The following is a 22,355-nucleotide window of genomic DNA, read 5'->3' on the forward strand; positions in this document are numbered from 1 at the left end:
CCTGATAATCCATCTACGACCACCAGATGTCACTTTATTGACCCGTAATCTGAAATTATATAGAAGAAGATGCTCTATAATCTGGATTAGTGGAGGTAAAGGCGCCGTGTACAGTTTTTTCCAGTACAAAGATATTATTCTTTTATTGTTTCAGAAAAGTTTCCCCACATTTTGAAAAATGACATCCGTTTCCATGGGAACATCAGAAATGCTGAAAACAACGCAGCTTTGTATCTCTGCAGTCGCCCTGGTACCTGTTACCGTGACAACCCACAACATGAAGGCTCACTGTGAACATCAAAGCCGTGGATCATGTTATGCCTTGTTAGTGAACATGAAAGTCCCTTGATCATGTTATGATGTCATGTGAACATGAAAGCCTTGGATCATGTAATGATGTCATGGGAACATGATGGCTTTGATGTCCGCAGGTATAAAAGCCCACGAGGTTCCAGAGGTGTTCAGTTCATCTCAGAGACAGATCGATACTACATTGCAGTGGAGAGCAGCTTTACGAGTTTTACGAGTTTTACGAGCTTTACGAGTTTTACGAGCTTTACGAATTTTACGAATTTTACGAGTTTTACGCGTTACAAGTCAAAACATGTCGCAGGATTTGACTTCAGGAATGGAAAGCGCACAGCAGACGACTGCGGGACGCAGTTGTGATGCAATCAAACAATTGAAAAACGAGCTCAGCTTTTACAGAACGTTGAGCAACGACCAGATGGAGAATTACATGAAGCTCTGGCGTCGACTAAGGAGCGTGGAGGAAGACCGAGAACAACTGGCCCAAGCTCTGGAGGGGTCCAAAGGGGACGTGGAGGGGGAAGTGGACACTCAGGTGGAGGACAGAGTTGAAGACGGATCGGGAATGCATTGCCAGTGCAAGAAGGATCTGGGCCAGCTTCCTCCAGTCGTCTGCAGCTTGAAAGACGATGAGAAGCTGCTGAAAGAGAAGGAGGAGTTGAGCAGCCGGGTCGGAGCTCTGGAGTTAGAAGTGGACGTCCTCAAAAGTGCCTTGGACAGTAAGGAGACGGAGTGTGGCGATCAAGCAAAGGAACTGAAGGAAATGAAGGAAATGTATGAGGATGTAACAACCGCCAACACCAACCTGGAGACGTACGTGGATGACCTGGAGGAGTACGTAGCTAAGGAGAAGAGGTCCAAGGTCCAACTGCTGAGGTCCAACTCCGAACTGCACTGGGCCACGGCCGACCTGCACTGGTCCAAGGCCGACCTGGAAGAGTCCAAGGCCCAACTGGAGAGGACGATGGAAACCAAGCTGAAGAAAGCAGCTGAGGAGAAATCCGCCCTGCAGTCTGAGTACGAGGAGGAAGTCCGTCAACTTTCTGCAGTCGTCTCCAGTCTGAAAGACGAGAATGAGAAGCTGCTGAGAGAGAAGGACGAAGACTTCAGCAGCCGGGTCAGAACTCTGGAGACCAAACTGGAAAAGTTGGACTCTGAACTCCAAGACAAGGACCACTGGCTGAGAGACAAGGACCAGGAGGTTCAGGCCTTGGAAAAGAGTCTCCAGTCACAAAGTGAAGACCTGGAACTCAAGGAGACCGAGTGCGAGTACCTGAAAAAGGAACTGAAGGACGATGCAACGATCCACTGGACCAACCTGGAGATGTACGTGGGTCAAATGGAGAGGTCCAAGGCTGAGGAGGAGAGGTCCAAGGCCCAACTGGAGAGGACGATGGAAACCAAGCTGAAGGAAGCAGCTGAGGAGAAATCCGCCCTGCAGTCTGCGTACGAGGAGGAAGTCCGTCAACTTTCTGCAGTCGTCTCCAGTCTGAAAGACGAGAATGAGAAGCTGCTGAGACAGAAGGACGAGGAGGTTCAGGCCTTGGAAAAGAGTGTCCAGCTAGAAAGAGAAGAAAATGAGAGGAAGTTGCAGGAGAAAGACGGTGAAATCAACCAGCTGTCGTACGCCTTGAATGAGGCAGAGCTGGGCGAGGAGATGCTCATAGAGGAATGTACCACCAAGAATCACACGCTCCAAGTGAAACTGGAAACCATCACAAAAAGGGTGGACAAGACAATCACGCTACATAGAGAAGAAACTGAGCAGAAGTTGAAGGAGCGAGACGACAAAATCAATGAGCTGTCGTACGCCTTGAGTCATCAGGCAGAGCTGCACAAGGACTACATAGAGGTCAGTGTCACCAACACTCACCAGCTGGAATTGGAAGTGGAAACCCTCACGAATGACCTGGAACTCAAGGAGACCGAGTGCGAGAACCTCAAAAAGGAAGTGCAGGAACTGAAGGAAATGCATGAGTATGCAACAACTGTCAGCACCAACCTGGAGACGTACGTGGATCACCTGGAGGAGTCCATAGCTGAGGAGGAGAGGTCCAAGGCCCAACTGGAAGAGTCCAAGGGCCAACTGGAAGAGTCCAAGGCCCAACTGGAAGAGTCCAAGGCCCAACTGGAGAGGACGATGGAAACCAAGCTGAAGGAAGCAGCTGAGGAGAAATCCGCCCTGCAGTCTGCGTACGAGGAGGAAGTCTGTCAACTTTCTGCAGTCGTCTCCAGTCTGAAAGACGAGAATGAGAAGCTGCTGAAACAGAAGGATGAGGAGGTTCAGGCCTTGGAAAAGAGTCTCCAGTCACAAAGTGAAGAAACTGAGACGAGGTTACAGGAGAGAGCTGAACAAATCGCTCAGCTGCTGCAGGCCTATCGTACTCAGGTACAAAAGTACCAAGAGCACATGGGCGACTGTGAGGAGAAAACTCATGACCTTCAGTTAGAAGTGGACGTCCTCAAAAGTGCCTTGGACAGTAAGGAGACGGAGTGTGGCGATCAAACAAAGGAACTGAAGGAAATGGTTGACGACGTCACGGCCCTCAGGACCAACCTGGAGATGTTCCTGGATCAGCAGGAAGAGTCCAAGGCCGACCTGGAAGAGTCCAAGGCCGACCTGGAAGAGTCCAAGGCCCAACTGGAAGAGTCCAAGGCCCAACTGGAGAGGACGATGGAAACCAAGCTGAAGGAAGCAGCTGAGGAGAAATCCGCCCTGCAGTCTGAGTACGAGGAGGAAGTCCGTCAACTTTCTGCAGTCGTCTCCAGTCTGAAAGACGAGAATAAGAAGCTGCTGAGACAGAAGGAGGAGGAGGTTCAGGCCTTGGAAAAGAGTGTCCAGCTAGAAAGAGAAGAAAATGAGAGGAAGTTGCAGGAGAAAGACGGTGAAATCAACCAGCTGTCGTACGCCTTGAATGAGGCAGAGCTGGGCGAGGAGATGCTCATAGAGGAATGTACCACCAAGAATCACACGCTCCAAGTGAAACTGGAAACCATCACAAAAAGGGTGGACAAGACAATCACGCTACATAGAGAAGAAACTGAGCAGAAGTTGAAGGAGCGAGACGACAAAATCAATGAGCTGTCGTACGCCTTGAGTCATCAGGCAGAGCTGCACAAGGACTACATAGAGGTCAGTGTCACCAACACTCACCAGCTGGAATTGGAAGTGGAAACCCTCACGAATGACCTGGAACTCAAGGAGACCGAGTGCGAGGACCTCAAAAAGGAAGTGCAGGAACTGAAGGACGATGTAACGACCATCAGGACCAACCTGGAGACGTCCCTGGATCAACTAGAGAGGTCCAAGGCTGCTCTGGAGTCCAAACAAGAACAGTTGGACGTGGAAACCCTCAAAAGTGACCTGGAACTCAAGGAGACTGAGTGCAAGGACCTCAAAAAGGAAGTGCAGGACATGAATGACGGTCTAGCAAAAATCAGGACCAACTTAGAGATGTCCCAGGATATACTAGAGAAGTCCAAGGCTGCTTTGGAGATGAAACAAGTACAGTGGCACTTTGAACTCCAATACAAGGACCAACGGCTGAGAGACAAGGTTCAGGAGGTCCGGGCCTTGGAAAAGAGTCTCCGGTTAGAAAGAGAAGAAAATGAGGGGAAGTTAAAGCAGAGAGACGACAAAATCCATGACCTGGAACTCAAGGAGACCGAGTGCGAGGACCTGAAAAAGGAAGTGCAGGAACTGAAGGGCGATGCAACGACCATCAGGACCGACCTGGAGAGCACCAGGGTGGACCTGGAGAGTACCAGGACCAACCTGGAGAGCACCAGGGTGGACCTGGAGAGCACCAGGGTGGACCTGGAGAGCACCAGGGTGGACCTGGAGAGAGCCCAGGCTCAGCTCCAGCAGGTGAAGGTCACTCAGCTGGAGGAGGCCGGGGAACACAAGTTTGTCCTGCGGTCGGAGTTTGAGCAGAAGGTCAGTGAGCTCAGTTCAGAGGTCAGCAGTTTGGAGGAGGACAAGGAGAAACTGCTGAAACAGAAGGAGGAGGAGGTCCAGGCCTTGGAAAAGAGTTTCCAGCTAGAAAGAGAAGAGAATGAGAAGATGTCTCAGGAGAAAGACGAACACCTCGATGAGGTGCTGCTGGTCTTTCACAAGCTGGAACAAAAGTACTGCGACCACATGGACGACTGTGAGAGCAACACCCGGGACCTGGAACTCCGACTGTTGACTCTCCAAGGTTCCTTGGACACATAAGAGACGGAGTCCAAGACTCCACTGCTCCGCCTTCCCGGACTTCTTCACCTCCACTTTTTCTTTCCCACAGTCGCAAATAAATGTAAATGTAAATAATCGCTTGTTCCCGTGAGTTTGTTTGGTTTTTTTCTCCGTTAAAAGAAGAAATGTGTCGTTTCCTGCCGCGTCAATAAAGTTGAGTTGAATTGAATCTCTCGGAGACGGAGAGAACGACGGGTGATGGTGGACAGAGCGGAGAGGGAGGAGAACGCCGCCAAGTCATCCAGGAGAACGGGGATGGAGGGATGGAGGGATGGAGGGATGGAGGGATGGAGTGAAAGAGGGGAAGAGTTCGGGACGAACTGTTGGTTCAGAAGGAAGAAACTGACGAAACCTGAAAACCCCCAAAGTTAGTTTGTAGATTTACCGTATTTTCTGGACTAAATCAAACTTTTTTGTTGTTTTTTTTGGCTCCTCGTGTGATTTATTTATCAAAATGTGTTTTAATCACTGGTGGGAACGGATTTTTCTTTTTTTTAATATAATTTAATAATCACTTTACATTTCACCGGCAAAGTTCTGTGCTGCCCTCTAGTGGTGAAGAGTATTTATACATGATTACTCTGCAACACACTGTCGCTGTGAGAGCAAAGGTTGTTTTAGAAAATAATGTGAAATGTGATAATTTCCCACGACTCAGCTGACGATCTGGAGGAAACACCAGAGGGTGAAGAACTCTGTTAGGCTGTGCCTTTGAAATGTAAAGTGACAGACGTCAGTGTGGTTCATCTCCACCTCCTGCTACCATCTTGTATCAAAGTACTGTGTCAGTGACAGTGATGGAGAAGTTTTTGAAAACCAGGATCTCAGCTCTTCATCCATCAGGTCCAGGTTTCACACTGAGGGAGTCACTATTAAAAAAAGTCCTTGCTTTCTGGATTTACTGGATTCCTGTTGATAAAACTTTGATGAGAATGACTTTGATGTCTTTGATGGGAATGACTTTGTCTTTGATGGGAATGACTGTATATTGTTAATAGAGGCTACAGATTTTCACATTTTAACACGTTGATGCTAATTATCCTGTCAGGTAGCGACAAAACTGTGTGAAACATTGAGCTCGTCTCCATGGCAACAGACGCTGATCTTTGATCTCCACGAGGCGCGTCTCTCTCATGAGCTTCGTCCGGGAAACTTCTTCGCGGTTTTTGTGGATTTACTCGAAAAATGGTAAACCGTTAAACGTCAGCCGGCGCCAACCTGTGGACTAACATGAAAGCGACATCGTTCTCGGCGCTAATGCTGTTGCCATGGAAACAGAAAAGCAAAAGAAATAACGAGAGAACGCAACAAAAGTCTCAATCAAACTTAAATATTTATTCATAAAACTCTAAAGTCCCGCTACAAAAAAAACAAAAGTACATTCCTGTAAAATCTTACATCTTTCATTGTCCACGTTTCCCCCGACAGACATTCTGGACTACACTCGGTTCCATCTACACCTAGAGCTACACTCGGTAGAGATACACCTAGAGCTACACTCAGTTCCATCTACACCTAGAGCTACACTCGGTAGAGATACACCTAGAGCTACACTCAGTTCCATCTACACCTAGAGCTACACTCGGTAGAGATACACCTAGAGCTACACTCGGTTCCATCTACACCTAGAGCTACACTCGGTAGAGATACACCTAGAGCTACACTCGGTAGAGCATCTCCTAGAGCTACACTTGCTAGATCAACTCCTAGAGCTACACTCGGTAGAGCAACTCCTAGAGTTACACTCGGTTCCATCTACACCTAGAGCTACACTCGGTAGAGATACACCTAGAGCTACACTCAGTTCCATCTACAACTAGAGCTACACTCGGTAGATTCCATCTACACCTAGAGCTACACTCGGTAGATTCCATCTACACCTAGAGCTACACTCGGTAGATTCCATCTACTCCTAGAGCTACACTCGGTTCCATCTACACCTAGAGCTACACTGGGTAGAGCTACTCCTAGAGCTATACTCGGTAGAGCTACCCTGGGTAGAGCTACTCCTAGAGCTACTATCGGTAGAGCTACACCTAGAGCTACACTGGGTAGAGCATCTCCTAGAGCTACACTTGGTTCCATCTACACCTAGAGCTACACTCGGTAGAGCATCTCCTAGAGCTACACTTGGTAGAGCAACTCCTAGAGCTACACTCGGTAGAGTTACACCTAGAGCTACACTGGGTAGAGCCACTAATAGAGCTACACTTGGTAGAGCTACAACTAGAGCTACACTTGGTTCCATCTACACCTAGAGCTACACTCGGTAGAGCTACTCCTAGAGCTACACTCGGTAGAGCATCTCCTAGAGCTACACTTGGTAGATCAACTCCTAGAGCTACACTCGGTAGAGCTACACCTAGAGCTACACTCGCTAGCCTATCAGTGCCTGTTGATGATGCAACGTGCCTACAGGGCCGCCATCTTGGAAAGGTCTCCCTCTGGAGCTGAACGTCAAGATCCCAGGATAGAAAATCCACAAAAGCCTCCGTAGCTCGCTTGCTAGTCCACGTAGCAACACGTAGTAATACCTCTTCTTAAAGCTGAGGAAAAGCTCTATTCCAGCTCGATATCAGCGGTAAAATGAGGTATTACTTGTTCCCGTGACCTTCAGGATGTTCTTTTTTTAATTTCCGTTCCAGGGAAACACAAAAATCAACACGTTCAGCTGGGCCAAGATCCGCAAGCTGAGCTTCAAACGGAAACACTTCCTCATCAAGCTGCACGACAAAGTCGGGGTGAGAACCTGAACCGAGAGCGCCGGCGGACTCTCACTGCCAAAGTTCTCGCGCGTTACAACGTGTGGCCGCTGCGTTCTTTTCAGCCGCTGCGCAAGGACGTCCTGGAGTTCGCCATGGCCAGCCGGGACGTCTGCAAGTACTTCTGGAAGATGTGCGTGGAGTACCACGCCTTCTTCCGGCTGGCCGAGGAACCGGAGGCCACGCACAAGACGCTGCTGTCCTGCAAGGGCTCCACCTTCAGATACAGGTACAGAGACTCCCTTTGTACGACCCTCGTCTTTCAGGATGTGGCGCCGAAGTAAATCTGCTATTGAGACTGAATACCGTCCGGCGTTCCAGAGGACTTCATGTGGTTTCTTTGCCGTCTTGCAGCGGCAGGACGCAGAAACAGCTGCTGGAGTGTCTGGGGTCCGGGGAGAAGAAGCCTTCACACTTCGAGAGGTGAGACTGGGAGAGGATCGTTTTATCAAAGTATTGAAGAGTCACCGCAGGAGGTCGTTTCACAAAACTGTCACGTTTAGCCTGTAATTGTTGGGAGCTGCTGTTTTTGTAACGAGTCATATTATGCAGTAAGAGTACTGATCGTCTGCATACATGGACCCACGTCCCGGAAGTGTAGAAAGTGTGTTCTCGTTCGCTGTCTCTCTCGCTCGCTCTCTCTCTCCCTCTCTCCCTTTCTCTCTCTCTCCCTCTCTCTCTCTCTCTCTCTCTCCCTCCCCTCCCTCCCTCTCTCTCTCTCTCCCTCCCCTCCCTCCCTCTCTCTCTCTCGCTCTCTCTCTCTCTCTGTCCCTCTCTCTCTTTTAAAAAGTGTGTTGCTCAGCCAATCAGAAATCAAACCCTATATAGTGTCATCAGGGGTTCAGCCAATCACAATCAAGGTAGGCTCCTCCCCCCCTTTTGACTCCTCCCATAATCAGGCAGCGCTGCTCAGGCACATGGCGCCACGAGAGGAAGTACTTCCTCCATCTTCCCATAGCCAGTCCCGCTCACACAGACACAGCAGATTGTGAATGCAGCTGCTAGGATGTGATGTTCTAATGGAGGGAGAATGAAGGAGGAGGTGGATTTTAAAAGGTGATTAACCTCTTCCTGTCCAGGAGCGGCTGTCAGTCCGACTACAGCTCCAGACAATGTCAGTCGTCCCCCGACCTCCTAACCGACGTCTCCAAACAGGTGACGAGTCCTTCACTCACTCAAAACTATACTTTCTCATAAAAACCATCGCTTGTGAGTAATCTTGGCCCCTCCCCCCCTCCCCCCTCCCCCGCCAGCTGTACGAACACGCCCACCCGTTCCCCAGGACGAGCCGCGCCCTGGCGGTCCACAGCCAGGACGAGATGGACACCCGTCCCCGAGTCCCGGACGACGTCGAGAGCGGCGAGCGGGGCGCCAAGCGCAGCCACTCCTCCGTCGAGGTCGGCCGGAGGCCACGCCCCCTCTACCAGGACACGCCGCCCTCGTCGCCCTACTACCCGTCCACGCCGTCGCCCAACACGAGGTCGGCGTCGGCGTCCCTGGCGGACGAGGCGCGGTGGGCGCGGGCCGGGGCGCAGCGGCAGGCGCAGCGGCTGGCCGGCGTCTACGGCAACCGGTCGCGGCGGCGCCCGAACCCACAGCCGCACCCGGACGCCGCGCAGCGGCTCGTCCTGCTCTACCCCAACAGCCCCGCCTACCAGTACCGCCCGGTGCTGCCGTCGTTCCCCTTCGCCGGCTCCTCGCCGCTCGCCCGGCGCCCGTACCTGTCGGACTACGTGGCCGTGTCCTCGCTGGAGCGCTTCCCGACAATGAGGCGGCGGGACTACGTGGCGGCGGACGGCGTCCCGCAGCCGCCGTTCTACCCGCCGTCGATTTCGCCCATCAGACGGGGCGTCCGGCTCGTGGCCGGCGGCGGCGGCGGCGGCGGCGGCGGCGGCGGCGGCGGGCTGGGGCTAGCCAGGGTCTACCTGACGGGAAGCAACGGGTCGAGGCCGCTGGGGCGTGCGGAGGCGGGGCACTACAGCGACGACTGCAGCTTCCTCCCGGGGCTGCCGCGCCGCGCGGCCAGCCAGCCCGACGTGGACTTCTACGTCTCCAGGACGTCCAATCCCGCGTCCGAGTTCCGCCCGCTGGGCTACTACCCGCACCTGACGCGCCCCACCAGGCCCACCTACCTCCCGCTCAACTCCTCCCCCCTGCCGGAGCGCCCGGCGTCGCTGTGCATGCTAGGCGGCGGCGGCGGCGGCGGCGGGAGCTACAGCGACTCCGACCCGGAGGTCTTCTACCCGTACTACTGGCCGCCGCCGCCGCCGCTCATGGGCAAGGCGGCGCGGTCCGCCGGGCTCGCCAGGATGAGGTCTTCCTCCGGGAGCCTCCAGCTGGACGAGGAGGAAGAGGAGGAGGAGGAGGAGGTAAGAAAAGAGGTGAAGAAAATGGAAAAGAAAGAAACGAGTGAAGGGGAGGAGAAGAAAGGAACGAAGGTCACTCAAGTGAGGCTCTAGAGGAGGAGACCAGTTTCTAGATGATCAATGTGAAACGTGACGAGTCGCTTTCAGGTCACATGTACTTGTTTTGCCTTGTTTTTGTTTTGTTTTTGTTTTCTACTTCAACTCAAACCAGAGCGCTGCAGCGGCAAACTCTGGAAGAAGAAAAAAAAAAAAAAACGTGACAGTGGAAAAAAAAAAATGTGTGAACGTGACGCCTTCGTGACGATTTCCTGGATCGTGGATTTTTGTAGCGTAAAAGTGAAATTTGTTTCACCGACATGTGTCAATAAAATATCTACAATCGAGAAGGAAGTTGTGATGTTTTAACCCCGAGTGGGAAACACAAAACTTTGGTCGTGTTTTAAGTGTCCGTTGCCACGACGACGACGACGACGCTTAGAAAGATCTACTTTCCAACAACAAAACCGCAAGAAACAAGAGTTTCTGCCTCCATCAAACTGCAGAGTAATCATGTATAAATACTCTTCGCCACAAGATGGCAGCACAGAACCTAGAGACAAAATGTTAGGAGTGTTTTTCAACCTTTTTCGAGCCAAGGCACACTTTTGGAAAAATCTGGAGGGACACCACCACCTGAAAATGTTGAAATGGTAAACTCTGTAGCCTCTATTAACAATATAAGTCATTCTCATCAAAGACATCAAAGTCATTCCCATCAAAGACATCAAAGTCATTCTCATCACAGTTTTATCAACAGGAATCCAGTAAATCCAGAAAGCAAGGACTTTTTTTAATAGTGCCTCCCTCAGTGTGAAACCTGGACCTGATGGATGAAGAGCTGAGATCCTGGTTTTCAAAAACTTCTCCATCACTGTCACTGACACAGTACTTTGATACAAGATGGTAGCAGGAGGTGGAGATGAACCACACTGACGTCTGTCACTTTACATTTCACCGGCAAAGTTCTGTGCTGCCCTCTAGTGGTGAAGAGTATTTATACAGGATTACTCTGCAACACACTGCCCTCTAGTGGTGAAGAGTATTTATACATCATTACTCTGCAACACACTGTCGCTGTGAGAACAAAGGTTTTTTTTAGAAAGAAATGTGAAATGTGATAATTTCCCACGACTCAGCTGACGATCTGGAGGAAACACCAGAGGTTGAGAAACTCTGGTCTGATCTACACGTGATGGTGATGCTAGTTTGTTTTTTGGTCTTTTTTGTAACTTTCTCTGGATTCGTTCGGTGCTGCTGGTGGCTTTGGGGGCAGTTTTTGATTGTAAAGTGTTGACGGGTTCAAACTGCAGGAAACACTGGGAGACAATGTGACGGTGAAGCTGCTCAGCTGCTGTGGATGAAGTACTGCTGCATAGTAGAGCCTTACATTGGATTCTGATTGTGTACTTACTGTAGGACATAATGTGTGTGTGTGTGTGGGGGGGGGGGGGGGGGGGGGGACTGGCCCTGATAATCCATCTACGACCACCAGATGTCACTTTATTGACCCGTAATCTGAAATTATATAGAAGAAGATGCTCTATAATCTGGATTAGTGGAGGTAAAGGCCCCGTGTACAGTTTTTTCCAGTACAAAGATATTATTCTTTTATTGTTTCAGAAAAGTTTTCCCACATTTTGAAAAATGACATCCGTTTCCATGGGAACATCAGAAATGCTGAAAACAACGCAGCTTTGTGTGTCTGCAGTCGCCCTGGTACCTGTTACCGTGACAACCCACAACATGAAGGCTCCCTGTGAACATCAAAGCCGTGGATCATGTTATGCCTTGTTAGTGAACATGAAAGTCCCTTGATCATGTTATGATGTCATGTGAACATGAAAGCCTTGGATCATGTAATGATGTCATGGGAACATGATGGCTTTGATGTCCGCAGGTATAAAAGCCCACGAGGTTCCAGAGGTGTTCAGTTCATCTCAGAGACAGATCGATACTACATTGCAGTGGAGAGCAGCTTTACGAGTTTTACGAGTTTTACGAATTTTACGAGTTTTACGAATTTTACGAATTTTACGAATTTTACGAGTTTTACGCGTTACAAGTCAAAACATGTCGCAGGATTTTGCTTCAGGAATGGAAAGCGCACAGCAGACGACTGCGGGACGCAGTTGTGATGCAATCAAACAATTGAAAAACGAGCTCAGCTTTTACAGAACGTTGAGCAACGACCAGATGGAGAATTACATGAAGCTCTGGCGTCGACTAAGGAGCGTGGAGGAAGACCGAGAACAACTGGCCCAAGCTCTGGAGGGGTCCAAAGGGGACGTGGAGGGGGAAGTGGACACTCAGGGGGAGGACAGAGTTGAAGACGGATCGGGAATGCATTGCCAGTGCAAGAAGGATCTGGGCCAGCTTCCTCCAGTCGTCTGCAGCTTGAAAGACGATGAGAAGCTGCTGAAAGAGAAGGAGGAGTTGAGCAGCCGGGTCGGAGCTCTGGAGTTAGAAGTGGACGTCCTCAAAAGTGCCTTGGACAGTAAGGAGACGGAGTGTGGCGATCAAGCAAAGGAACTGAAGGAAATGAAGGAAATGTATGAGGATGTAACAACCGCCAACACCAACCTGGAGACGTACGTGGATGACCTGGAGGAGTACGTAGCTGAGGAGAAGAGGTCCAAGGTCCAACTGCAGAGGTCCAACTCCGAACTGCACTGGGCCACGGCCGACCTGCACTGGTCCAAGGCCGACCTGGAAGAGTCCAAGGCCCAACTGGAAGAGTCCAAGGCCCAACTGGAAGAGTCCAAGGCCCAACTGGAGAGGACGATGGAAACCAAGCTGAAGGAAGCAGCTGAGGAGAAATCCGCCCTGCAGTCTGCGTACGAGGAGGAAGTCCGTCAACTTTCTGCAGTCGTCTCCAGTCTGAAAGACGAGAATGAGAAGCTGCTGAGACAGAAGGATGAGGAGGTTCAGGCCTTGGAAAAAAGTCTCCAGCTAGAAAGAGAAGAAAATGAGAGGAAGTTGCAGGAGAAAGACGGTGAAATCAACCAGCTGTCGTACGCCTTGAATGAGGCAGAGCTGGGCGAGGAGATGCTCATAGAGGAATGTACCACCAAGAATCACACGCTCCAAGTGAAACTGGAAACCATCACAAAAAGGGTGGACAAGACAATCACGCTACATAGAGAAGAAACTGAGCAGAAGTTGAAGGAGCGAGACGACAAAATCAATGAGCTGTCGTACGCCTTGAGTCATCAGGCAGAGCTGCACAAGGACTACATAGAGGTCAGTGTCACCAACACTCACCAGCTGGAATTGGAAGTGGAAACCCTCACGAATGACCTGGAACTCAAGGAGACCGAGTGCGAGGACCTCAAAAAGGAAGTGCAGGAACTGAAGGAAATGCATGAGTATGCAACAACTGTCAGCACCAATCTGGAGACGTACGTGGATCACCTGGAGGAGTCCATAGCTGAGGAGGAGAGGTCCAAGGCCCAACTGGAAGAGTCCAAGGCCCAACTGGAAGAGTCCAAGGCCCAACTGGAAGAGTCCAAGGCCCAACTGGAGAGGACGATGGAAACCAAGCTGAAGGAAGCAGCTGAGGAGAAATCCGCCCTGCAGTCTGCGTACGAGGAGGAAGTCTGTCAACTTTCTGCAGTCGTCTCCAGTCTGAAAGACGAGAATGAGAAGCTGCTGAAACAGAAGGATGAGGAGGTTCAGGCCTTGGAAAAGAGTCTCCAGTCACAAAGTGAAGAAACTGAGACGAGGTTACAGGAGAGAGCTGAACAAATGGCTCAGCTGCTGCAGGCCTATCGTACTCAGGTACAAAAGTACCAAGAGCACATGGGCGACTGCGAGGAGAAAACTCATGACCTTCAGTTAGAAGTGGACGTCCTCAAAAGTGCCTTGGACAGTAAGGAGACAGAGTGTGGCGATCAAACAAAGGAACTGAAGGAAATGGTTGACGACGTCACGGCCCTCAGGACCAACCTGGAGATGTTCCTGGATCAACAGGAAGAGTCCAAGGCCGACCTGGAAGAGTCCAAGGCCCAACTGGAAGAGTCCAAGGCCCAACTGGAGAGGACGATGGAAACCAAGCTGAAGGAAGCAGCTGAGGAGAAATCCACCCTGCAGTCTGCGTACGAGGAGGAAGTCCGTCAACTTTCTGCAGTCGTCTCCAGTCTGAAAGACGAGAATGAGAAGCTGCTGAAACAGAAGGATGAGGAGGTTCAGGCCTTGGAAAAGAGTGTCCAGTTAGAAAGAGAAGAAAATGAGAGGAAGTTGCAGGAGAAAGACGGTGAAATCAACCAGCTGTCGTACGCCTTGAATGAGGCAGAGCTGGGCGAGGAGATGCTCATAGAGGAATGTACCACCAAGAATCACGCGCTCCAATTTAAACTGGAAACCATCACAAAAAGGGTGGACAAGACAATCACGCTACATAGAGAAGAAACTGAGCAGAAGTTGAAGGAGCGAGACGACAAAATCAATGAGCTGTCGTACGCCTTGAGTCATCAGGCAGAGCTGCACAAGGACTACATAGAGGTCAGTGTCACCAACACTCACCAGCTGGAATTGGAAGTGGAAACCCTCACGAATGACCTGGAACTCAAGGAGACCGAGTGCGAGGACCTGAAAAAGGAAGTGCAGGACATGAATGACGGTCTAGCAAAAATCAGGACCAACTTAGAGATGTCCCAGGATATACTAGAGAAGTCCAAGGCTGCTTTGGAGATGAAACAAGTACAGTGGCACTTTGAACTCCAATACAAGGACCAACGGCTGAGAGACAAGGTTCAGGAGGTCCGGGCCTTGGAAAAGAGTCTCCGGTTAGAAAGAGAAGAAAATGAGGGGAAGTTAAAGCAGAGAGACGACAAAATCCATGACCTGGAACTCAAGGAGACCGAGTGCGAGGACCTGAAAAAGGAAGTGCAGGAACTGAAGGGCGATGCAACGACCATCAGGACCAACCTGGAGAGCACCAGGACCGACCTGGAGAGCACCAGGGTGGACCTGGAGAGCACCAGGACCAACCTGGAGAGCATCAAGGTGGACCTGGAGAGCACCAGGGTGGACCTGGAGAGAGCCCAGGCTCAGCTCCAGCAGGTGAAGGTCACTCAGCTGGAGGAGGCCGGGGAACACAAGTTTGTCCTGCGGTCGGAGTTTGAGCAGAAGGTCAGTGAGCTCAGTTCAGAGGTCAGCAGTTTGGAGGAGGACAAGGAGAAACTGCTGAAACAGAAGGAGGAGGAGGTCCAGGCCTTGGAAAAGAGTTTCCAGCTAGAAAGAGAAGAGAATGAGAAGATGTCTCAGGAGAAAGACGAACACCTCGATGAGGTGCTGCTGGTCTTTCACAAGCTGGAACAAAAGTACTGCGACCACATGGACGACTGTGAGAGCAACACCCGGGACCTGGAACTCCGACTGTTGACTCTCCAAGGTTCCTTGGACACATAAGAGACGGAGTCCAAGACTCCACTGCTCCGCCTCCCCGGACTTCTTCACCTCCACTTTTTCTTTCCCACAGTCGCAAATAAATGTAAATGTAAATAATCGCTTGTTCCCGTGAGTTTGTTTGGTTTTTTTCTCCGTTAAAAGAAGAAATGTGTCGTTTCCTGCCGCGTCAATAAAGTTGAGTTGAATTGAATCTCTCGGAGACGGAGAGAACGACGGGTGATGATGGACAGAGCGGAGAGGGAGGAGAACGCCGCCAAGTCATCCAGGAGAACGGGGATGGAGGGATGGAGGGATGGAGGGATGGAGGGATGGAGGGATGGAGGGATGGAGTGAAAGAGGGGAAGAGTTCGGGACGAACTGTTGGTTCAGAAGGAAGAAACTGACGAAACCTGAAAACCCCCAAAGTTAGTTTGTAGATTTACCGTATTTTCTGGACTAAATCAAACTTTTTTGTTGTTTTTTTTGGCTCCTCGTGTGATTTATTTATCAAAATGTGTTTTAATCACTGGTGGGAACGGATTTTTCTTTTTTTTAATATAATTTAATAATCACTTTACATTTCACCGGCAAAGTTCTGTGCTGCCCTCTAGTGGTGAAGAGTATTTATACAGGATTACTCTGCAACACACTGTCGCTGTGAGAGCAAAGGTTGTTTTAGAAAATAATGTGAAATGTGATAATTTCCCACGACTCAGCTGACGATCTGGAGGAAACACCAGAGGGTGAAGAACTCTGTTAGGCTGTGCCTTTGAAATGTAAAGTGACAGACGTCAGTGTGGTTCATCTCCACCTCCTGCTACCATCTTGTATCAAAGTACTGTGTCAGTGACAGTGATGGAGAAGTTTTTGAAAACCAGGATCACAGCTCTTCATCCATCAAGTCCAGGTTTCACACTGAGGGAGGCACTATTAAAAAAAGTCCTTGCTTTCTGGATTTACTGGATTCCTGTTGATAAAACTTTGATGAGAATGACTTTGATGTCTTTGATGGGAATGACTTTGTCTTTGATGGGAATGACTGTATATTGTTAATAGAGGCTACAGATTTTCACATTTTAACACGTTGATGCTAATTATCCTGTCAGGTAGCGACAAAACTGTGTGAAACATTGAGCTCGTCTCCATGGCAACAGACGCTGATCTTTGATCTCCACGAGGCGCGTCTCTCTCATGAGCTTCGTACGGGAAACTTCTTCGCGATTTTTGTGGATTTACTCGAAAAATGGTAAACCGTTAAACGTCAGCCGGCGCCAACCTGTGGACTAACATGAAAGCGACATCGTTCTCGGCGCTAATGCTGTTGCCATGGAAACAGAAAAGCAAAAGAAATAACGAGAGAACGCAACAAAAGTCTCAATCAAACTTAAATATTTATTCATAAAACTCTAAAGTCCCGCTACAAAAAAAACAAAAGTACATTCCGGTAAAATCTTACATCTTTCATTGTCCACGTTTCCCCCGACAGACATTCTGGACTACACTTGGTTCCATCTACACCTAGAGCTACACTCGGTAGAGCATCTCCTAGACCTACACTTGGTAGAGCAACTCCTAGAGCTACACTCGGTAGAGTTACACCTAGAGCTACACTGGGTAGAGCCACTCCTAGAGCTACACTCGGTAGAGCTACAACTAGAGCTACACTTGGTTCCATCTACACCTAGAGCTACACTCGGTAGAGCTACACCTGCAGCTACACTGGGTTCCATCTACACCTAGAGCTACACTCGGTAGAGCATCTCCTAGAGCTACACTTGCTAGATCAACTCCTAGAGCTACACTCGGTAGAGCAACTCCTAGAGTTACACTCGGTTCCATCTACACCTAGAGCTACACTCGGTAGAGATACACCTAGAGCTACACTCAGTTCCATCTACAACTAGAGCTACACTCGGTAGATTCCATCTACACCTAGAGCTACACTCGGTAGATTCCATCTACTCCTAGAGCTACACTCGGTTCCATCTACACCTAGAGCTACACTGGGTAGAGCTACTCCTAGAGCTATACTCGGTAGAGCTACCCTGGGTAGAGCTACTCCTAGAGCTACTATCGGTAGAGCTACACCTAGAGCTACACTGGGTAGAGCATCTCCTAGAGCTACACTTGGTTCCATCTACACCTAGAGCTACACTCGGTAGAGTATCTCCTAGAGCTACACTTGGTTCCATCTACACCTAGAGCTACACTCGGTAGAGCATCTCCTAGAGCTACACTTGGTAGAGCAACTCCTAGAGCTACACTCGGTAGAGTTACACCTAGAGCTACACTTGGTAGAGCTACAACTAGAGCTACACTTGGTTCCATCTACACCTAGAGCTACACTCGGTAGAGCTACACCTAGAGCTACACTCGGTAGAGCATCTCCTAGAGCTACACTTGGTAGATCAACTCCTAGAGCTACACTCGGTAGAGCTACTCCTAGAGCTACACTCGCTAGCCTATCAGTGCCTGTTGATGATGCAACGTGCCTACAGGGCCGCCATCTTGGAAAGGTCTCCCTCTGGAGCTGAACGTCAAGATCCCAGGATAGAAAATCCACAAAAGCCTCCGTAGCTCGCTTGCTAGTCCACGTAGCAACACGTAGTAATACCTCTTCTTAAAGCTGAGGAAAAGCTCTATTCCAGCTCGATATCAGCGGTAAAATGAGGTATTACTTGTTCCCGTGACCTTCAGGATGTTCTTTTTTTAATTTCCGTTCCAGGGAAACACAAAAATCAACACGTTCAGCTGGGCCAAGATCCGCAAGCTGAGCTTCAAACGGAAACACTTCCTCATCAAGCTGCACGACAAAGTCGGGGTGAGAACCTGAACCGAGAGCGCCGGCGGACTCTCACTGCCAAAGTTCTCGCGCGTTAAAACGTGTGGCCGCTGCGTTCTTTTCAGCCGCTGCGCAAGGACGTCCTGGAGTTCGCCATGGCCAGCCGGGACGTCTGCAAGTACTTCTGGAAGATGTGCGTGGAGTACCACGCCTTCTTCCGGCTGGCCGAGGAACCGGAGGCCACGCACAAGACGCTGCTGTCCTGCAAGGGCTCCACCTTCAGATACAGGTACAGAGACTCCCTTTGTACGACCCTCGTCTTTCAGGATGTGGCGCCGAAGTAAATCTGCTATTGAGACTGAATACCGTCCGGCGTTCCAGAGGACTTCATGTGGTTTCTTTGCCGTCTTGCAGCGGCAGGACGCAGAAACAGCTGCTGGAGTGTCTGGGGTCCGGGGAGAAGAAGCCTTCACACTTCGAGAGGTGAGACTGGGAGAGGATCGTTTTATCAAAGTATTGAAGAGTCACCGCAGGAGGTCGTTTCACAAAACTGTCACGTTTAGCCTGTAATTGTTGGGAGCTGCTGTTTTTGTAACGAGTCATATTATGCAGTAACAGTACTGATCGTCTGCATACATGGACCCACGTCCCGGAAGTGTAGAAAGTGTGTTCTCGTTCGCTGTCTCTCTCGCTCGCTCTCTCCCTCCCTCTCTCTCTCTCGCTCTCTCTCTTTTAAAAAGTGTGTTGCTCAGCCAATCAGAAATCAAACCCTATATAGTGTCATCAGGGGTTCAGCCAATCACAATCAAGGTAGGCTCCTCCCCCCCTTTTGACTCCTCCCATAATCAGGCAGCGCTGCTCAGGCACATGGCGCCACGAGAGGAAGTACTTCCTCCATCTTCCCATAGATGGGCGGAGCCAGTCCAGCTCACACAGACACAGCAGATTGTGAATGCAGCTGCTAGGATGTGATGTTCTAATGGAGGAGAATGAAGGAGGAGCTGGATTTTAAAAGGTGATTAACCTCTTCCTGTCCAGGAGCGGCTGTCCGTCCGACTACAGCTCCAGACAATGTCAGTCGTCCCCCGACCTCCTAACCGACGTCTCCAAACAGGTGACGAGTCCTTCACTCACTCAAAACAATACTTTCTCATAAAAACCATCGCTTGTGAGTAATCTTGGCCCCTCCCCCCCCTCCCCCCTCCCCCGCCAGCTGTACGAACACGCCCACCCGTTCCCCAGGACGAGCCGCGCCCTGGCGGTCCACAGCCAGGACGAGATGGACGCCCGTCCCCGAGTCCCGGACGACGTCGAGAGCGGCGAGCGGGGCGCCAAGCGCAGCCACTCCTCCGTCGAGGTCGGCCGGAGGCCACGCCCCCTCTACCAGGACACGCCGCCCTCGTCGCCCTACTACCCGTCCACGCCGTCGCCCAACACGAGGTCGGCGTCGGCGTCCCTGGCGGACGAGGCGCGGTGGGCGCGGGCCGGGGCGCAGCGGCAGGCGCAGCGGCTGGCCGGCGTCTACGGCAACCGGTCGCGGCGGCGCCCGAACCCGCAGCCGCACCCGGACGCCGCGCAGCGGCTCGTCCTGCTCTACCCCAACAGCCCCGCCTACCAGTACCGCCCGGTGCTGCCGTCGTTCCCCTTCGCCGGTTCCTCGCCGCTCGCCCGGCGCCCGTACCTGTCGGACTACGTGGCCGTGTCCTCGCTGGAGCGCTTCCCGACAATGAGGCGGCGGGACTACGTGGCGGCGGACGGCGTCCCGCGGCCGCCGTTCTACCCGCCGTCGATTTCGCCCATCAGACGGGGCGTCCGGCTCGTGGCCGGCGGCGGCGGCGGCGGCGGCGGCGGCGGGCTGGGGCTAACCAGGGTCTACCAGTCGGGAAGCAACGGGTCGAGGCCGCTGGGGCGTGCGGAGGCGGGGCACTACAGCGACGACTGCAGCTTCCTCCCGGGGCTGCCGCGCCGCGTGGCCAGCCAGCCCGACGTGGACTTCTACGTCTCCAGGACGTCCAATCCCGCGTCCGAGTTCCGCCCGCTGGGCTACTACCCGCACCTGACGCGCCCCACCAGGCCCACCTACCTCCCGCTCAACTCCTCCCCCCTGCCGGAGCGCCCGGCGTCGCTGTGCATGCTAGGCGGCGGCGGCGGCGCCGGGAGCTACAGCGACTCCGACCCGGAGGTCTTCTACCCGTACTACTGGCCACCGCCGCCGCCGCCGCTCATGGGCAAGGCGGCGCGGTCCGCCGGGCTCGCCAGGATGAGGTTTTCCTCCGGGAGCCTCCAGCTGGACGAGGAGGAAGAGGAGGAGGAGGAGGAGGAGGTAAGAAAAGAGGTGAAGAAAATGGAAAAGAAAGAAACGAGTGAAGGGGAGGAGAAGAAAGGAACGAAGGTCACTCAAGTGAGGCTCTAGAGGAGGAGACCAGTTTCTAGATGATCAATGTGAAACGTGACGAGTCGCTTTCAGGTCACATGTACTTGTTTTGCCTTGTTTTTGTTTTGTTTTTGTTTTGTACTTCAACTCAAACCAGAGCGCTGCAGCGGCAAACTCTGGAAGAAAAAAAAAAAAAAAAAACGTGACAGTGGAAAAAAAAAAATGTGTGAACGTGACGCCTTCGTGACGATTTCCTGGATCGTGGATTTTTGTAGCGTAAAAGTGAAATTTGTTTCACCGACGTGTGTCAATAAAATATCTACAATCGAGAAGGAAGTTGTGATGTTTTAACCCCGAGTGGGAAACGCTAAACTTTGGTCGTGTTTTAAGTGTCCGTTGCCACGACGACGACGACGACGACGCTTAGAAAGATCTACTTTCCAACAACAAAACCGCAAAGGGAGAAAACAAGAGTTTCTGCCTCCATCAAACTGCAGAGTAATCATGTATAAATACTCTTCGCCACAAGATGGCAGCACAGAACCTAGAGACAAAATGTTAGGAGTGTTTTTCAACCTTTTTCGAGCCAAGGCACACTTTTGGAAAACTCTGGAGGGACACCACCACCTGAAAATGTTGAAATGGTAAACTCTGTAGCCTCTATTAACAATATAAGTCATTCTCATCAAAGACATCAAAGTCATTCTCATCAACGTTTCATCAACAGGAATCAAATAAATACAGAAAAAAAGTATTTCCCAATGTCTTTTTTAATAGTGCCTCCCTCAGTGTGAAACCTGGACCTGATGGATGAAGAGCTGAGATCCTGGTTTTCAAAAACTTCTCCATCACTGTCACTGACACAGTACTTTGATACAAGATGGTAGCAGGAGGTGGAGATGAACCACACTGACGTCTGTCACTTTATATTTCACCGGCAAAGTTCTGTGCTGCCCTCTAGTGGTGAAGAGTATTTATACATGATTACTCTGCAACACACTGTCCTCTAGTGGTGAAGAGTATTTATACATGATTACTCTGCAACACACTGTCGCTGTGAGAGCAAAGGTTTTTTTAGAAAGAAATGTGAAATGTGATAATTTCCCACGGCTCAGCTGACGATCTGGAGGAAACACCAGAGGTTGAGAAACTCTGGTCTGATCTACACGTGATGGTGATGCTAGTTTGTTTTTTGGTCTTTTTTGTAACTTTCTCTGGATTCGTTCGGTGCTGCTGGTGGCTTTGGGGGCAGTTTTTGATTGTAAAGTGTTGACGGGTTCAAACTGCAGGAAACACTGGGAGACGATGTGACGGTGAAGCTGCTCAGCTGCTGAGGATGAAGTACTGCTGCATAGTAGAGCCTTACATTGGATTCTGATTGTGTACTTACTGTAGGACATAATGTGTGTGTGTGTGGGGGGGGGGACTGGCCCTGATAATCCATCTACGACCACCAGATGTCACTTTATTGACCCGTAATTTGAAATTATATAGAAGAAGATGCTCTATAATCTGGATTAGTGGAGGTAAAGGCCCCGTGTACAGTTTTTTCCAGTACAAAGATATTATTCTTTTATTGTTTCAGAAAAGTTTTCCCACATTTTGAAAATGACATCCGTTTCCATGGGAACATCAGAAATGCTGAAAACAACGCAGCTTTGTATCTCTGCAGTCGCCCTGGTACCTGTTACCGTGACAACCCACAACATGAAGGCTCACTGAGAACATCAAAGCCGTGGATCATGTTATGCCTTGTTAGTGAACATGAAAGTCCCTTGATCATGTTATGATGTCATGTGAACATGAAAGCCTTGGATCATGTAATGATGTCATGGGAACATGATGGCTTTGATGTCCGCAGGTATAAAAGCCCACGAGGTTCCAGAGGTGTTCAGTTCATCTCAGAGACAGATCGATACTACATTGCAGTGGAGAGCAGCTTTACGAGTTTTACGAGTTTTACGAGCTTTACGAGTTTTACGAGCTTTACGAATTTTACAAATTTTACGAGTTTTACGCGTTACAAGTCAAAACATGTCGCAGGATTTTGCTTCAGGAATGGAAAGCGCACAGCAGACGACTGCGGGACGCAGTTGTG

General features: G+C 50.6%; 2 protein-coding genes across 2 annotated transcripts; both read left to right on the top strand.

Moving 5' to 3' along the window:
* Positions 1-727: 727 nt before the first annotated feature.
* On the top strand, positions 728-11,074 carry LOC308146994 (uncharacterized protein; the record flags this gene model as incomplete). Its single annotated transcript, XM_080519025.1, has 11 exons — positions 728-1,255; positions 1,565-1,677; positions 2,779-2,923; positions 3,539-3,874; positions 4,133-4,246; positions 7,192-7,287; positions 7,374-7,537; positions 7,663-7,731; positions 8,388-8,463; positions 8,562-9,677; positions 11,024-11,074. 11 exons carry the CDS (start codon positions 728-730, stop codon positions 11,072-11,074), a joined length of 2,808 nt encoding a protein of 935 aa, XP_080375151.1.
* Positions 11,075-11,906: 832 nt separating this feature from the next.
* On the top strand, positions 11,907-21,591 carry LOC308146995 (uncharacterized protein; the record flags this gene model as incomplete). Its single annotated transcript, XM_080519026.1, has 9 exons — positions 11,907-12,434; positions 13,491-13,715; positions 14,688-14,843; positions 17,827-17,922; positions 18,009-18,172; positions 18,298-18,366; positions 18,922-18,997; positions 19,097-20,206; positions 21,547-21,591. 9 exons carry the CDS (start codon positions 11,907-11,909, stop codon positions 21,589-21,591), a joined length of 2,469 nt encoding a protein of 822 aa, XP_080375152.1.
* Positions 21,592-22,355: the final 764 nt, after the last annotated feature.

This window comes from Blennius ocellaris (genome assembly GCF_963422515.1).
Source record: "Blennius ocellaris genome assembly, chromosome: 23".
Lineage (NCBI taxonomy): Eukaryota > Metazoa > Chordata > Actinopteri > Blenniiformes > Blenniidae > Blennius > Blennius ocellaris.